Source organism: Chamaea fasciata, unplaced genomic scaffold (assembly GCF_029207755.1).
Source record: "Chamaea fasciata isolate MVZ Bird 193981 ecotype frontalis unplaced genomic scaffold, bChaFas1.0.hap1 SCAF_10, whole genome shotgun sequence".
Classification (NCBI taxonomy): domain Eukaryota; kingdom Metazoa; phylum Chordata; class Aves; order Passeriformes; family Sylviidae; genus Chamaea; species Chamaea fasciata.
The window spans coordinates 11,933,107-11,952,360 of record NW_027094095.1 but is presented as its reverse complement, the minus strand read 5'-3'; the positions used below and the strand labels follow the sequence as shown (position 1 = coordinate 11,952,360).

At 36.7% G+C, this 19,254-nt stretch overlaps 1 protein-coding gene across 3 annotated transcripts in view; it reads right to left on the bottom strand.

Moving 5' to 3' along the window:
- Positions 1-19,254, bottom strand: part of VAV3 (vav guanine nucleotide exchange factor 3) — a 149,073-nt gene that overhangs the window by 4,861 nt on the left and 124,958 nt on the right. For 2 of the 3 annotated variants that reach the window (XM_066192329.1, XM_066192331.1), the window contains 4 exons: positions 16,135-16,169; positions 14,263-14,379; positions 13,503-13,590; positions 10,197-10,326 (listed from right to left, as the gene is read on the bottom strand). In XM_066192329.1, coding sequence (XP_066048426.1) covers positions 10,197-10,326; positions 13,503-13,590; positions 14,263-14,379; positions 16,135-16,169 — 370 coding nt within the window. Of the gene's footprint in view, positions 1-7,229; positions 8,813-10,196; positions 10,327-13,502; positions 13,591-14,262; positions 14,380-16,134; positions 16,170-19,254 lie in introns of those variants that run through there. The other variant, XM_066192332.1, reaches the window with a different exon arrangement.

Sequence of the window (19,254 nt, the reverse complement as noted above, 5' to 3'; positions counted from 1 at the left end):
AAAAACAACTCCAAGTTAAATATTAATGCACTTAAAACTGGAAGCTAACATCAGCACGAGCAAAAAGGTACAGACTTTCTACAGGAAATTTTCACGGATCATTTGTCACAATCTGCATTAATATTGACTGATGCAAATTTATTCTTTTCAGGAGTTTATTCTGTAAATCACCAATGAATTTTTTCTATAAAATTAAGGTTCAGTGAAATTAACACTTTAAAGTTTTAAAGTACATCAATATAGAAGAATTTTGCCAATGTAAAGCCCAGACGTTTTAAACAATAAAAAGCTGTTAAGAATTATTAAAAAGCAAAGGTGCAAAAAGCATCACTTCAAAAACCAACTCCTTTTTTCCAAATAGTTTTATAGGAAATTATGTTTCCAATGCTGATGTAGAATGTCCAAACTTGCAAAAGAAATCCTCAATGATTCCAGTGCGAGGACAGTGAGAGGAGAGTGGGTGTGGACTAACAGATAAAAGACCTTTGATTTGAGCATTTCGGAAAGAACATCTACTACTCCACAGCATTTTGTAGTTGGATTATTTGGCCAAGGCATTTTCCAGCTTTTTTTTCCCATTAATGCCACTGTTTCCCTATGTAAATCATTACAAGAAGAGTTCAGGAGCACAGGCAAGCTGCCTTTTAAAATATTTCAGAATTCATATGATCTCGATGGACGACTTGATATAATTTACACAGAATCATCTCTGTCCTCAGAACCCTTTCACATTTCTTAGAAATGCCCAATCTTCATTGGGAAATGACTTTAAGATTCTCGCTCAGCAATGCCCTCAACAATTTAATACTAAGAATTCATTTCTAGTTGCCTTTAATTTAAATCAGGAACCCAAAACATGGCAAATGAGCTGAGAAATCTTAACAGTTTCAGTTCTGCTTGTGTTAAAGTTTTCTTCTGACTCCACTTGAACACAGATACATAATAGTATTAAATATCTGAAAATCATTTTATGTTCAAATATTTTCAGCTTAAAGACAAAAGACAAAAAAATATTTTAAACTAATAAGGAATACTATATTTAAAATGTTATTAGATGTATCACAGAAACAGAACGCCTAAAAAACAGTTTTGACAACAGAAAACGCCCTAGTTTATATCATGTCACTGGAGTTTAGTCCAACACTCCTGACTGCTTATGTAGAGTATGCTTATCAGACACTTGATAAATTATGTAAAAGATGCCGTATAAAAGAGAATCAGCCTCTCAATTTATTGCTTATATTGATGTGGCAAAAATCTAGGTGATATATTAAGCACATCAAAGCTCAAACATGTTGTTTTCCCCCTCTTAGCCAGTCAGATGCAGATGCTACTTGTTTAGATCCTGACTTGAATGTAATGTCCTATACCTTATCAGCATTGCAGTAATCAATTTTACAGGGAAAGAGCACATCACGGGCAGAAATTGTTTTGGAGAAGGAAAACAAAAGAGCAGTTATTGATTGGAGGGTCAGTAACCATTCACAGGTGTGCAGCAAGATCACCGGCTGATTTGGAGAAGCATTGCAGGATGCAAGGAGGGATTCTGGGCAGCAGGGTATAATTTCAGATTCTACAAAGAAGATAAAGGGGCAAGGAAAAATTACAGGAAGCAAAGATGAAAAAATTTGGGAAAACGGGGAAGAAAAGAACTAAAAAGGGAATAAATGCATAGAGGAATAATAAAGATGGAAAATAGCAAGGAAAATTAGGACAGAGAAGAGGAGCACATCCGGGGGAAAGGAGGACTTTTTCAAGTCAGAAAGAGAGAGGAAAAGGAGAAGGAAGCAAGAGAAATCAAAACCATATATCTTCAAAAGTCTTGAGGCAGAAAGTAGCAGAATTTAGATTAATTTAGAATCCAAGATCCATATTTTCAAATAAAAGTGAAGCTCATGATAGGAAATATATAAAAGGAAGCCAGATGAGTGATGGAATACAGGAAAATGACAGTGCTAATTTTGGTAAAAAATATTAACCTTATCTCTCTGCTGACATAGTCACAAAAATAACTTGAGTAGAGACTATCAGCAATGAATTCCCAATTAGTGCTGCCCCAGGATAAATAAAACTTGAGGGAAGACAACACATGGAAAGGACACCTGTACAGAAGGGAGAGAGAAGGAGTAAAAGAGGAAGAATGCAGATCCTACAGGAATTCTACAGGAAGAATGCAGAGAGAGAATGGGATTAACAGTAGAGATTGAAGGAAAGAAAGACCCCAACAGGTGGATGAATACGAATGAGAAATTGAAGGGGTGGGGGTAAGGGGAAGAGAAAGTGTTAGAAAAGAAAATAAGCTGTTGAGAAAGCAGTAATAAATAAACCTTGTGTAATGAGAGGGAGATACTCAGAGAACTAACTGGAAATAGAGTGAGAAATCCAAAGGAGGTGAATAAAAAGCACATGTGTGAATGAGAAAAATATGCTTTTACTTAATCCAGCCGTTCCTTCTGCAAACAGAAGATGATGACTACAGGAACTATAATCAGCTTTGATTTACACAGAAGTATGTTGGACATTAACAGTGAAATAGATGTGCTGCAAATGAATTTTAGCACTAGTTTGAGCCACTGATGATGCATCTGGAGTGCAAACAACAGAGGCTGCCTGTGATCACAGCAGGCTGGTCTAGCTCACGTGCTTGAATTCCATGAAGGTCAATGTAGTATTATTAAACCTGTGAGCAGTTGTTTCTCTCTCCTTGTGCTCTGGCCTCCTGATAAATCTGCAGCCACTGCCCTGAGGGTTGCTCCTGTGTATTACTTTCCATGCTCCTTGAAGCCTTGTACATTTACTGTTTCGCCAAAGCTCAGTGCTGCTATCCAGGCACAGGCAACACCTTCAGTGGTGCTCAGCAGTCAGCTTAACCTTCCCCTCTGTTACCAGCTTCCAGAGCAGCAGAACTAAGCCAGCTCTGAAGATGCTCTTTTGAAAAAAAAACTTGTAATACCATGAAGTAAGCATTTGGTCTTTTAACGTAGGCAAATCACTGGGCTATTTTTAAAAAGAAGGTTTACTGCAAACATATGAAGCAATGCACTCAGAATATAAGGGGTAGATAAGCTTAATTAAGCACTACAGATCAATATTTTCCTTTAATATTTTGTACTTAAACTGGCATTTTTTGATATGCCAGACGTTGAATTGATACCTATCGTTGTAGTTATTAATGAATTTTCTGATACAGCAGTTTTTCATAGGAAAAAAAGCAATGTCATTATAATTTGTTTAAACCACATACAAGAATATAAGGGAAAGTGTGATAGGGTTAAAGTAACTGAGTCTTGATTGCTGTTCTATCATCATAGGCCACTTCACAATTTGTTCTCATGGAACAGATACCAGTTACAGTAAGAATGGAATTTACAGACAAGTACTGGGCTGTTGAATGCAAGATGTTCTCTCCTATCCCTTCCTAAAAGGACAAAAGCTCACAGTAAGAGCTAAAACTGAACTCCTTCATGTTGTTTCAAAGCAGCTGAGTGCTTCAGGAATTCCAGCCGAGCATCATGACCACAGGGCAAAATCCAAAATGGATTTCTACTCATCTTTTCTACAGATGTGTCCCGTTATAAAAGCATGTGTCAACTGGAAGGGCACCTCCTAGCTTGGATTCTCAGTCATTGTTGTGAATACTGAAAGGAAGTATCTGCCCCAAAAATATCTATATGTAAGGGCATAGAAATGGAAGAAACAACTGAGGGGTAAAATATCTAAGTGTGGTCTAAGACATGGAGATTGAAATCCCTCCATCCCCATGGGGTGAATCAAGAGAGGAATCATCAGAGATGCTCTCAGCACAAATCAGCCCAGTAACCATTCTACTACTGAGCTGCCACCTACATCCTTTTCCCCTTTGGAAACTATGGAAAGCCCCAAGAATCCTTCTCAGAGCTCTAAATAATTTGGACAACTTCTGTGGGGCAGGTGTAAAACATACTGCCCACTGAGATCTTGATGACTCCATCTGCATTTGTGCATGCTGGACACCTCCCTTCCCTAGGGCAAAAGCCAGCCCCAGTCCTGCCCTGCACAGCCCAGGCAGTGTCCCCCACCACTGTACACAAAGGCAGGCCGGTGTAACGTGAGCAAATGCTGCATTCTCCACATCAGCAGCTGCTTCCACGTGCTCCCCAAAGGCAGTCACCTTTCTACTGGCAAAATTCTTCTGAAATTGTCCAGTGGTGCAGTTCACCTCTCTGCAGACCAGATCTTAGCGATCAGAGCAAGTCATACCCATACTGATGCACTGACTGAGGCTACCAATGGTACTACCTTTAGCATCTTTTTGTAGCCTCTTTAGTTTGAAATGATTGCATCTATTAAAGCCAGAGATGGTTAAATGGAAATAAAGAAAACAATATTTAGAAAACAGATGGGCAAAATTAATTAACAATGTTAATGCAGAATTTAAAGAAAGCATTCTCTACAAAAAAAACCCTACTGTATTCTAAAATGCTACAGCAGTATGGTTTGCTGCAGGGATGGGACGAATATATTATTTACCAACAAGCAGTGAGATTTCCATGTTTGTGCATTTGAACAAATACATTAAAAATATACAGCTCATAGATGTCAACTGCATAGCAAATTAACAGTCAAGTGGTCACTGATGGAATCTGCTGCAACTATTGAGCTTTGCAACACCTACTCAAACTGCTTATTGCAATAAGCAGTAATAATTCAAAAGTTTAGGAGTTTGATTTTTGTTACACTCCAAGAATAACAAGTAATAACTCAGTTTTTGGAGTCAGAGAAGAGTTGAAGTATTAGATTCGTCCCTTCCCTCACTTGCTGCACACAGAAACAACAGAAGCAAATTTAGAAGAAATATAAAAGCAGTAAAGCAGTACCTGACCAGAAAGGAGTGGAGGAAGGGGGAACAAAGCTGTAGTCTGGAGGAGTTACAAAAGAAAACCCACAGAACAAAGAAGGGGCTTAGAGGAAAAAAAAGAGAAAAAGAGAAAAGCAAAAGAACATTGAAATATTGGCATAAGATTTAAATAATAGTTTTTTAAACTATATAATTCATTGATAATAAGGAAACTAACGTTCCCTACTAAGGATGTCTGCAAGGAAATTGAGTGTAATAACTAGAAAATTTGGATCTATGATTTAATTTTTAACAATGGCATTTTTCAAAGAGTAAAGTAGGAAGAAGTCACCCATTTAGGGTTTCAGAGAAGTAAATTGTAACTGCAGCCTCTTTGCAAATATTTTCAGATTTAACAAAAGGGTTTTTTAATTCTCTGTATGCCCCACTTCTGACCATTACAAAGGCAAGAACTCATGCATACACAAATCCTCTTGACCCCAGCAACACTAGTCACATGCCCTTGGTCAGGATATAGTCTAAATTAACCTGGAGTCAACTCCATATTATGGCATGGGAAAAAAGTACACATTCTGCCCTGTTAATCTTTAACATCAACGGGAATTCCACAGCTAAACTACATCCTCTAAGGACCAAACAGTCCTGCTCATATCTGCAGTTTCCCTGACTTCCTAAAATCCCCTTGAGCAGGCAAGAAAGCCTAAGCTTGGCCTAGGCAGAACCAGCACTTCATCCTAAGCTCCTATAGCAGCTTTCTTGGGTGAAAGCCACAGGTGCTCTTGCTCTGTTGTCAACAAAACTAAGGGCAATGTACTTTTAAATGCAAAAATTAGATGAAATTAACTAGAATTGCTTCAAGTGAAATTACAGTTTATTGACCTGTTCTCACATTTTGTCCGTCTTTTGAAGAAGCAATAAAGATATATAGTGTGCATGTCTAATAAAGTTGGGATCTTTGCTCCCAGCTGTGATTTGGAAAGGTACATCCATCTCAACTAGATGAATGATATTGTAGCCTCTAAATTACAGGTAATAATATCTGTAATTACTGAACAAGAATTTTCCTTCAAAAAGTAGCAGGGTTATATTTATCACTTACAGCTACTTCTCTGAATTTATTCTTCTGACTACACATGAAACACAGTAATTTTGCTTCAAAATGGTACTTGCAGGAATGATGACTAGAATGATTTTATGCAAGAATCCATAGTGGAGGTAATGGTACAGTTTTGTGCATCTTACCTGGATGACAATAAATACATTTGTGACAAGGAAACTACAAGCATAAATAAAATAAACAGGACTGATACTGTGTTTTAACATTCAGAAGCCTTGGGTTTAGAAACAAAAAAAAAATCCACAACACAAACCAACAGCATTTTAGGTTAATGTCTCACAGGACAAGAAAACCATGCTCCAGGGCCTCCTACACTCTGGAAACCCCCTTCTGATCCTTCACAAGGATGATGCTTTCTCCACCTCTAACACTGAATGGACTATCTGGGATACATGAGGGGTTCCTTTATACTGGAGACAGGAACACCAAGTGACAGCTCTGTGGGGAATTGCGCTACACAAACCAAAAGGGCCACTTGACTCAAAAGCAGTGCCCATTTTTAGAGAAAAATACCTGCCTTTATTTCTCCAGGAGCACAATGGCAGAGTAGAACAGCAGCCCACAGGAACACCCCTAGGTTAGGTGCTATATGGGGGATGGCTGGTCCTTAACTGAGCAGACGTCATCCTGATTTTTCTCTCTGATACAGCTGGAGGTTTAGTTTTATGTGTCAAATTCTGGACAAGTAAACCTATGTGGGCAAGGAGCTCCTACTAGATTTCTACAGATAACTGATCTGTTTTGATGATAGGATGTTGGTGTTGGCTCCTAAGCAGAAAGGCTGAATTCTTTTGATTCCCTAAGGGTTGGGATGATACTTGTTTTGTTTTACTTTACTAACAGATACCTTTACTCAGTTAATGCATTAAGCGTTAGTAGGCAGTTAATGCATTAAGCATAAGTAGGATGTCATACCTAGGAAATATATCTACTCCTAGTTAATCAAAAAAGAAAAATATCACTCAAGTAGGACTTGGCTTAGTGATTTAGGCTACTTTAAAATCTAGATTTCATAAAGATTCAAATTTCTCAATATGATTGTGCTCTACATGAGCAAATCAGAATAAAGTGCCATTATTCTACTCCACAGAGTAATGTCCACTTTTCTTCCCTTTCTGCCTTTATTTCATTAACTGGTTGATCGTTCCTGTAATCTAATGTAAGAATTAGTATTTTTCTGTGTAGCAAAACAAAACTTGATCATACTGTGTTGTGTCTAGAAAAGACTAAGACTGAAAAATGAAGAAGAAAGAATATACCAGTTCCCAAAAGATCTTCCCAATTAACTTGAATTTTTATTTTAACAAAAGTAAGTATCTGATGGCTTTTACAATCACATCAAAAGTGTACAATGAATATGAGAACACCACAGATGATTTCTGCAAGACAAGGAGACTGAACAGGAAAGTTCCAACCCAAGTGGGAAGCCAAAAATCTGGAAAGGCAAAATAACTATCCCACTAAAACAGTGATTTTTATTCTAAAACATTATTCTAAGAATCAAGTAGATGCTGAAGCAGGAATCAAATTCCCTGAAAATTTAAGAAGTTACAAGGTGACTTATTATGATTCACCTTAGAAATTACAACTTAAATGAAATACCAGTTGTTTTGCTCTTCCCATATGGGCAAATAAAAACATAACAAATACAAAAAAAAATAACACACTTCTTTTTCACTCTTTTCTAGGAAGTAGAGTCAATTCAATATTGCTATTCAATTTCACAGCAGCTCAAAGACCTTGGCAGCAGAAAATGATAAAGCTCTGTCAAAGTCTTCAGTGGTTCAACTAACATTTTTTAGAAATACTTTTCCCACTCATTTGTTATATATCCTAAAGATCAGCTGTTTTGGAAAAAAGGCTGACGTCTTTTCAAAAGATGGCTTCATTGAAAAATCCAGATATGCGAATACTGTGTTAAACCCAAATCCTGCTTTCAATCAGCTAAAAACCCACTGCATTCACTAGCTTCAGCCCTATACTGTGCAGTTGCAAAATGGAAAAACTATGGGGAAGTGCCCCTCTCCTTCTTCAGCTACTCTGCCTGGCTTCCTTCCAACAACTGTTTTTCTTGCACTTAGATTATGTGGGAAGAGATCAAAAAAATCAGCTGTGTGGTGGTGCTCACTGAGGGCTGTGACTAAACTCCATGTCCAACTGCTGCCCCACACAACTTATTTGCTTCCTCTACTAAATCAAACCGCAGCCTAAAGTTTCCCAAATTCTTTCTAAATTCAGCCCAGCAGGGTTCACACAGCCTAGATGTAACGCTTTTCTTACATCAGCTCTGTAAAACGAAAAAGACAGCTTAAAAACTGAGCAGAGTGACCCACAGATGGACTGCTAATCATGGACATTTTGGTTAAACAAATAAAACAAAACAAACAAGAAAAAACCCCAACAAATAAATCACCCCACTCATGGTGACACATTTTACTGTCCAATCCATTAAAGGAAGTGTCATTCTGAGTCAATCTAGATAAAGCAACAGAATTATGGAAATCTGTTAGATTTTACATAAGGAGTTTGGGAATTGAAAGGTTTTTCAGGTCAGTTTGGTCTAACACAAAACCTGCAGTTTCCACCAGCAGTTTGAAGCTGATATCAAAGGGCTGATAGTTACTGCAGCAGAGAAGCTCTTCCTCATCCCCTTGACTAAAATGAGAGCATCCCTCAGTCATTTCTCTTGCTCTCCTGCATACTGCCTAAAAGATCTTGTAAAAGAAGATGCTTTCTTTTGTATGATGACTGAAGTTAATGAGGATGCACCATAAATCTTGTATCCTGTAAAGCCGAAAATTATTGAGCTCTTGAAGGGTATGAAGTCTGTGGACAGTACAGATACATTTCTAACTGGCCTAAGGAAAAAAAAAATAAAACAATCTGGTTCTCTCGTGGCCAATAATAACTCAAACAAACGCAAAGTAAATCAAGCAGGACATGTCCTGTCAACAATTAAAGCCTCAGGGCCGTGCAGAGGCAAGGGGTGCAGAAAACACAAGGGATGGCAAGAGGAAGTGAGAAGCACAGGGAGACCACAAGCTAAAGGGGGAGGAAAGGACAGGGCAGAGAATTTCACCAGGAATGGACATGAAGAGCACAGAGAAGAGACAACTGACAGAAGTCCTGGGAAGAGGTGAAAGAGAACAGAAATGGAAAGAAGAGGAATTGGGAGGTACAGACAGTAAATTAAATGCCCAGGGACACACTGGTTTCTTACAATCATTTGTCCTAAATTATCTTCACTTAAATTAGGAGAGGAAGAAAGCCTCCAAAGTTACAGAAATTGTACGGAACAGAGGCAAGCAAGTAAACAAAAGCTCACAAACACAGCAAATGAAAGTAACGAAGCCACCACCATCACCACAAAGGCTAGACTGGACTTTTTGGGCTTCTACAGCAGTCTTCATGTTGTTAAAACCCCATTAATTTTTCTTTTCCCCTTTTTATCTGTTACAGTACAAAGATGCAGCCAATGACTGCGGAACAGCAAATTTAGTATTTGCTCTTTGACAGAAACATTATGTATTTTCCAGAGGCCAGTGATGTAGTAGATTTTATCGTTAACACTGAACCTGCCCATGTCCTAAAAATCATGCTAACTTCCACCTAAATTGTAATAGCTTAAATAAAGAACAGCATATGCATTGCAAGCCTTGTGAGTTTATTTCTAAACTTCACAACTTTTTAACTGCTTTTTACTTTGCACAGTAGTTCATTAACTTTCAGGAGCTTAGTAAGGGAACTTTAATAAACATTCAATGTTAAAAAACACGCATGAAAATAATTATGATATAATAAATCTAAATTTTTGACACAATTATTTGGTATTACTGAGATGCTACTTCATAGGGCTATGCTACAAGACTGATTTATTTAAATCCCCTTTTAAGGATTAGAAATTGTCACAGATATTAACACTTGTAGCTGCACATATGCAAATTTCCTAAGAAACTAGGCAAGATGCAGTTTAATCTCTCACCAGCATGTCTAATAGACTTTTTGAATATCGGGGAGATTTTAAGTTTGGCAGCAAGACAAGCTTGCTAGACATGTTTATAAATCTCCTGGCAGATCTGAATCTGCTTAGCTTCAAAAAATCCTAGCTAAAAGCATTGCCATAGTAATTGGTTATATGTCAAAAAATGCAAGATGAAGAAACTCCAAGTACCTTGTCCTTTATATGTATAATACATATATATATATAGCAGAAATTAATATACAGAAATTTATAATCCTCACCATTGCCACCTGTTCTGTTACTCCTCTGTCCCACTGAGTTTTCAGATTCTTTGTATGGAAATTGAAGAGTAGTATCCAAACTTCGAAAACCTTCTTTGAGAGAGTGGTGCTTGTAGTATTCTACGAGTTCCTTTCAGAAAGGAAAAAGACTTTCATTGGAAATTGAAATCACATCCTGTTCAGCATTCCGGTGTACAGCCAATGTCAGTTTTATTATGCAAGTACCTTTATTTTATAATACATCCCATAGAACATGCTTATTTTTTAAAATATGAAGTACCCTAAAAATTGACAGCTTTCATATTGCCACTTAAAAAAATTAAAACAAACAAAAAAAGACACCCCAAAAATCAGAGAAGTAAAATCTTTTTGTCAGAGTCAACGTTTGCTACTCCTTGAAGTCAGGCTGAGGATGTCTTTGCTTTTCTGGAGTCAGGCAGAAGGCAAGGTCAGCTGCTTGCTAAGGATGGAGCAGTAAATGCCTCTGCTTTCTCAAATCTCTTTTACAATGATAAATTATGTTTATCTACAAATGTAAGTACACAGATCTGAAATAAAGCACATGGTTTGTAAGTTAACAGCAACTTCATGTGCAGATACACAAACGATGTAAAACTTCCAAGGCAGGGCAGGCTTGGGGGGTGTCAGACAGTGCACACTGACTGAAAAATCCAGCATTCCACATTCTGCTTGTACCCAATTCAAAAATTTCATCATCTGTGTGTACATCTATATAAGCATTCATAACTACACACAGGAATATTTTACATACATATATGCAAAAATTCATATATGTAAATTTAAAAGAATAGCTGAAATAGTTTATGTAACCAAGAAGACGAGTTACTCAAATTCCTGCTCTAAAGAAGGCAACACCACTCAAAATTCTGACAGCTAATGCTATTCTTTGGCAATCTTCAACCCCTGCCATTGACTTTTATATTTGAATTAGCCCTAGAAATGTCAATATCACATAGTTTGTACACAGAGCTAGGATAAGATTAAAAGTGACTGGACAATTCAAAGCAAATGTACTTCAATTGATCCATTCAAATGTGGGATTTCACTCTTCAGAAACACAAGCACAAAGTAATGTATTTACTGTAAACCCTTCACTCCATTCCACTTAGTTATATTTAGATTTCCAAAATCAGAGTTGACCAAGGCAGGGTTAAGTCAAAATTAGGAGATCATACTGTGTTTAATCACTTCCTTCTAGGGGAAGGGAAAAAAAAAAAAAAAAAAAAAAAAAAAAAAAAAAAAAAAAACCACACAAAAAACCTAAGCAAACAAACCAAACCAAACCAAACCAAAAAAAAAAAAGCTACCCAAATATTTAGCCTGTAATAGCCTACATCAGTCATACTAAGAACTCTTTGGGCTTTGCTGTTTGATATCAGCACATCCTACAAACTAGAATGTCAGCAATGAAATTTACTCCCATATCATCACTGAATATCCAGATATTCAAATTACCAAGGCAATACTGTGTGTGATTTGTAAGTAAGTAGCATTCAAAGTAGGATATCTGAATAAATGGGAAATAATTAGTATCAAACTTCTGTTATCTTTTTGCGCAGTGTAAGTCTGTAAGAATTGTGTTGTTTGGTGAAAGTAATTAGAATTCCAAATGGAGAGATGTTTGTTGGCAAAAAAAGTAAAATGGTTTTAAACTAAAGAAAAAGAAAAAAAAATCACTTCATGTCACAGATTGTTACTCTTAAAGCTTAGGTTTTAATTCCATTCTTCCATGAGAACAGCTGACTGACAACTGGCCTCTAAAACATGAATTGCACAAATCACAGTAGCAAGCTTACAAACAGATGAGTAAGGCAAGCAGTCTGTGCCAGCATGGATGGGGCTGCTCAGGAGCCTGTAACACTACCCTGATTCACAGCAGCAGCAGCCAAACTGACCTTTCACTGCACCCTGTTTTACACACTCAGCACATTTTTATCACTCTGGTGAAAGTTTCTCAAATGTACTATGAAAAGTAGACACAAGAGCTCTTCCACTTTTTTTCCCCTCCAAAGCTGTAGAAAACACTGTGTCACTGCAGATCACTCCTTAACGTTTCCATGGATGCTGCCTTTGTCTCTCTTCTGCTCCCACTTCTACTCAGACTACTTTTGTTCCTCTTTTCTTTCAAACACTGTTACTTTTTCTCTAGCATCTGCCCAGAACAAAGCAGTTGTTCCACAGCACGTACAAACACCACACTACCACTTGTGTATTTAACTCTCAAGGGCAGAATTCATAATGCTCTAAATCTGTGTTATAAAATAATTCTTTCCTACTTGAATGTTAGCAAGGCTAAGTTGGTAGCACAGTGAGGTCCTTACACTACAAATTTCATCCATCGTCTCAATTCTGTGATGCTATGCAAATTGTTTTTTGCTCATTTTTCATACAGCTTTGTCCTTTATTTGTATTTCTGCTTTACTTTGGAACCTGCACCAGTGCATTAAGCTGCATCACTGCCATAAGAAGACTCCTGGCAGCATGGGACCCCAGCTGCTGTGTTTGCCAAACTCAGTTTCCAACAAATCCTTTGTAGCATTCACAGACTAAGCAGCCTCCTCCTCGAGTGTGTGAGCAACACCATGATTTCTGCTGCTAAACAATGAAAAGATCTCAGGGTCCCCAGCCCTAAAACTAAACAATTCACTGGCTTATAAGTGTGAAATGAAGACACGAGTGCAAAAAAAGTTTGGTGCATTCTTCATCAAGAAATTTGCTGTTCTTCCTGTTCTAATGAGCACTTACAGATTATCATTTCATCTCTCCCCATCTTCTAGGATGCTCTAGTTTTACAGAGTATCTATGGTTAAACTATAATAATTTCTAAGGCTTCCTTAAAGCTTCATCCTGCTCTTGTTTTGTATTATCGTCCATTTTTACTTAGCATTTTCACATACTTGAGCATGCAGGCAGGAAGGCTGCTGCATAAATTTTAATCCAATTGATTCCTAAAACCCAAGGTTTCCAAAGACATCAAATTCTCCTTTCCAGATTCAGCCTAATTTCACAGTGGGCTAATAAATAGGATTCAAATTCCTCCTCTCTTCCACTTCACTACAAGGGACACAGTCCAGTCCTAAAATAAATATGTGGTTTTAAGCACATAAACTTATCACTTAGAGCTAAAACCATAAATATAAAAAATTATTCCATTAGTAGGAGTGGACACAATTCAAATCTCTCACTCTCGTGGCTCTCTGGAATTTCACAAACCAAAGTAGCTCTCTCTAACAGAAACAGCTACAAAGAAAATCTCACACTGTTAAAAAGCTAATCAATGCTTACCATTAAATTTTTAAATTTTCTATTTTCTGCAATGTGGAAAAAGCCATCTCTTGTTAAAATCTTGATGTGTTTCACTTCGTTATTGTACCTGTGGGCAATGAATAACTTATGAATATAAACGTGTTTTTAATCAGACACAATCAATAATTACCTGAGGGCATGCCCCTAGAACACCACACACATAAATTCTTAAGACAAAATGTATATCTCTGCCAAAACAAAGTTGACATCTAATCAACCAAACATATTTATTAAAGTACAGCTAAAGAAGTAATCTGTAATCAGGAAAAAAAGTCACAGCTAACTACTTATCCTAATTGGGAATTCCCATGTACTTTCTGCTTTTGTATTCATATTGATAAACAACATGAAAGCAAACAATAATTTGCACCCACAAAATGTGTAAACCCACATTGTACTGAATAGCGTGAGATGCAAAGGGCTTTGACTTCTGACTGAAGCCAATGAAACAGATCACACTGTACTGCAAACAATGCTTACTCTTCCCCAACATGCTCCACCATTATTTTTGTAGCCCAAATTTGCTACATCAGCATTTTAAAGCCATTGCTTCTTTCCTTCTATGAATCCTGGGTATTTTTTGATAGCAACTTCAGTTTTCCTTCATTGACTCTCTTAAAGGCTGCATCTAAGTATATCATGGAAATAGCAGTTTATTTTCTGTATTTACTTCAAATAATATCTAGACAAAAATGGGAAAAGGAATAGTTTCTTGAGTTCTTATTCCACTTCCACTTACTTAATACTAATTGCATATTCTCCTGATTCTTTGGTCCTGTGCCGCACCAGGTAAGTGCTATTTACTCTGTTAATTAGTTCACTTTCTGCTTGCAATCGTTCCATTGCTCCAGCAAACCTGTAACAAGGAAAATAAAAATTGCCTTTGATTTTTTTTCAAAGCTCCAAAGCTCTATTAAATATGCAATAGAGAGTGAAAATATTCTACATGTCATGGAGACCAAGAAGAATACATCTATTACAACTGAATACCACTTCCAGATTTCTGAATGAAGAATAAAACATGAAAAAATTCCATGGTTGGGGCTTGTGGAATTCTAAATTAGAAAAGTACTTATATGCATATTGAATACAATATCTGCTAAGGAAATGCTCGAGCCCAAGCATCAACTGAATGACTACTGGCTTGAAAAGCTCATAAAACCAACTGGTATATCTGAATCTTTTGCTGCAAGTGAAACAATACAACAGTGGTCCAGAACCTTTGAGCCTCCCTGGGTTCTAGGGAGATTTATTGCAACAGAAGGGAGAATCAGCCACCAGAGGTAGATCAGGTCAAAAAAAGACCTGTGTGAAAATTTGGTATTTAAACAAGACAATATTTTATTTGGTTTCATAATTATGCATAACCTCTACAGACTAAAGTGTAAAGGGCATACCAAATATCCAGAGGAAAATAAATAAATCCGCCAAAAAATCCGAATTTGAAAAAGCTGATGCTGAGTGTTGAAAGCTCAGACAAATAAATCACTGATTCTGCAGCCTGGCTGTGTAAGAGGGTTTGTGCCCTTGCTTTGCCTTGTGGTTTCTGTAGGGCATCATGATAGGCTAACAGACACTCATTTGCAAAAACAGAGATTAAATTATTAATTGGGGAAAGTGACCTAGCTTCCAGGGAAATAATGCTTATCTTGCCATTTTACAAAGACTGTCACCACCACAGACCACCACTATGTAACATTTCACACCAATACATCACAACCAATTAGAAAGGAGCTTTAGGTAAAAAAACAGTTCTTCATTAAAAATCCATAGAGGATAAAGACTAATGCCAGTAATACGCTTTCTGCTAACAAAACCATAAATAGACCAAACGTTAGAAATTAATTCAAAAGACCAATTTTAAAAAATAAACATTTTACTTGACTTGTTATTAAAAAAATCAGTATTTGTTTTGATGTGATCTAATTTCACTTTTGGCAAGTTAAGAGGAAGTTAGAACTAATGTCTAAATGACAAAGCATAAAACCAGTGAAAGAACGTAAGTGATGATTCTGCTCTCTCAGAATCACCATGTCCTTTCTGACTCGTGGGAAAGAGTTCACACACTCCATAAACCCCGGTGCAGCAGTGGTTGCAGTTTTGATACACCACCTTTTTCACAGAGTCATCAAGGTTGGAAGAGACCTTCAAGATTCATCTAGTCCAATCATCAACCTTGCACCACTACAGACACCCCTAAACCATATCCCCAGGTGCCACTTGTATCTCTACAGCTTCAGTGTTGGTGGGGGTTTTTAAGGAAATGCAGAATTATTCATGATAGAAAACGTATTTAACACTATTCCTTCCTTTATTCACTCAACATGCAAGATATACTTCCATACTTCATTTTATAATCATCTCTTATTGTTCTATTCCAGACCTCTGGGACTAAGGCTGTACAGCCACAGACTTGTAAACAAAACATTAACATCATTAAGCACTTCATTATATCAGAAATGCTTTTAGGCAACACATGGTATTGCTTTCCCAAACACAATGTCTTCTGAAGCCTAGAAAGGTTAAACCAATATAATTTAAATTGTAGTAAACAGTTGCTTTCTGTGACTGTTTCTCTCAGAGATTCTTGTAAGACAAGACAAAGACTTACCACAGTTGTGAAGAATAGTCTACTGGCTTAGGAACCTAAGATGTCAAAAGATACAGAGAATAAGGATCAATTTTTTTTTTTCTAAAAACCAGAAATTAGACTGATATAACTATCAATATCCAGATGATCTAATTTGTCTACAAGTCTATTTTCTTTAAAGGAAGTTATCATAAAGGACAAATATTCCATATCATTCTGAATATAGTACAGAATATTTTAAGCTCTTTTCTTCTGTGACAGTTTGTTTTGGGTATTATTACTTCACAGAACTGTTCAAAGCTTTTCTGACGCTGCCTATATTCAAATTTCATACACAAAATAGCTCAATGCTGCGTATTGTAGAAAAGTATCAGTAAAATATGCAACCAATTTACAGTAAAGTATAAAATTCATTTCATGTGTTCAGGACTGTGTGCCCTTTGACTGTCTACTGGGAAATACGGTCTATAATCCTCAGAGAGACCCGAGGATATTCCACAACTTATATTGTACGACATCATTCATTCCTTCGTATTTGACTTGGGTAACTGTTGCACTGTATCTTGCTAAGCACGCCATTTGATTATAAAATTAAATTTAAAAATTAAGCAAACTGCAATCAGCTTTCAAAATGGATGTTATAGGTACACAAACATATGCATAGGTAATGTTTGTTCATGCAAAGGATGCACAGTAAAGCAATTCCTGTGAAAATGAGCATTTCATCTTGATTATCTCCCATTAGTGTGTGGTAACTCAGTATCGCTCTACTCTTCTAAACGTGTGAAATGCACAATGCTGAAAAATGGATTTTAGAGAAAGGTTAACATAAATCTCACACACTTATAACTTAAGGTCACATATTCTTAGGTAAGCAAACATTTTGTTTTTCTTTCCTTCAAATAAAACCAATGAGTGTTTTATTTTCTGGACTCTAATAGGGAAGAAATTACAGTAACATTCTTCTCATAATTTTTTATTCATGATATATGGAATGTCACCAAAAGAGACTTCCAAAAACAAATCAAGTCAGGAAAATATTATTGTAAAGGCCTATAAACTTAAATTGATTGAAATTGCAATCAATTGCAACTCCCACTAGCTTGACCTCAGGTATCAACCAAGATCTCTGTCAAGTCTCTAGATGTGACCTTGAAATAAACTTCAGTGTGGAACACATTAAAGTTCTCTGTGATGAAACCAGGCTCACGTGTTTGGCTTGTGCAGCAGTACATCTAAACAGCTATTAAACAGTCATTTAGTCTAGTTCTTGAGAGAGAAAAAGGATTATTCCCAAACAGTGTAGACAAAGGGCTCTTTTCACAGCAGCACCTGCAGTGCTGGCAGCATGTGAACCCCTCAGGAGAGCGGGGCACCTCAGAGAGCCAGGTGTCACAGCACTGGCCTTTCACATCCCCGCAGACACTGACGGTGCTGCTCAGGCAGCTCTGCTTCTAATGGGGAGACTTGGCAAAAAGTTAACAGATTATGAATATGCAGACAAACAATTCCTAAGAGAAATGTTTCAGTGGATCAACCAAACGACACATTTCAAGGTGACAATTTCAAAAATTACAAAGCTTTTATATGTTGCGAGATATTTTTGAATATTTTGAATTTGTCAAGTAGTGCTAACAAAGTGAGAAGGATATAAAAATTCAAAGATGGTGTAAGTCCATCCTCCAGAGCAGTTAAATGATAGATGAGTAGCGGCTTTTGTAAATTTTGAATGGACAAATATATTCATGTAGCAAGTGTTGTTCATTGGCACAAAGAAGGATAAAAATCAAATGTTATTCCAGAAGCTCTTGGCTCACACTGCTTTAACTATCCAATGCCTGTACAGAAATTAGAAAAATGGAGGAAAGCTAGGAAGAAACAGATATTACTCATATAGTGCATAAAATGTCTGCTGACATATACTACTTATTTTAAAGGGAAAAAATTGTTTATAGGTACAGCTGTGAAAAGTCTGGAATATAGATATTCTGGAGCTCAGCAGTTTTTCATTCAATATTCATTCCTAAAGTCTTCTGATATATAGATTTTATGCTGTTTCTTGGCATTTTTATATCAGATGGTTGTAAAGACTGTTAGACTTAATAATAACAGTAAAAGTTAGAGCATGTTTAAAACCCGACTGATGTTTCAGTATCTTTAACTGCATCATTTATCATAATAAGATGTTTATATTTCATCCTTCCAAGTTAACAGTGGTGAAGCATCAATTTATCTTTTTGTTCTGATCATGACACCAGTTGGTAACATTTCATGAATAGTATTTATTAATTCTGTGAAACTGTGTTATTTTCAATACTCCTCTAAATAGTATATTTTAAATTTGGCAGAAAGCTTTACCATTAGAAAGAGACCACCACAACACCCCAGCAGCACTTTTCCTAACTTCAGATATTTCACGGCCAGTGCTTTTAAAGTATATTGGTGATTCATAAAAATGCTGCTACAGTTGCAGTCAGTGACACTACACAATGGCACCATGGAATGGGAAATCCACCCTTGAACAATAAGAAAGGGGTAGGAAATTCATAAATTTAACAATAAGCAAAGGGTGGAGGGATGAAAGCTAAATTCACACAACAATTTCATCTTTATTTCAGATTTGATCTCACACCCAATCTAAGACAACTGGTACCTACAAATAGCCTGTGTGTTCCTGTTCAAACAAAATCCTGGAAATACAGGGTGTTGAAGAAGTCTTATGGTATTTTAATATGCTTATACTCTTTAGGATCTCATGTATACTTGTTCTGGAAACTAAGGCACAATAAGCCCCAAAGATACATCAAAATGCAGCTACTAAGAGCTGATTCCACTTACTTATGAAAGCCATTGAAGTGGCATATCTCAATTGCTGTAACAAAAGCAATTCTACTAATAAATCAAACTGTTGAGAATCAGGTTAAAGTAAGTGAAAACTGCCTTAAAGCAAAGAAAGGAATAGGATTCATTACAGGGTTTATGGGTTTTTATCAATTAACCTCAAAAAAGGAAGTCAGTAATTTGATGTACAAGGTTACAGAGGGCAGAGGAGGAACAAGTGTAAAGTATATTAATGCACCATCACATCTGTACATAAAACTCTTGAGTACATATTATAAAATTAATTTTCTTATTACTTTC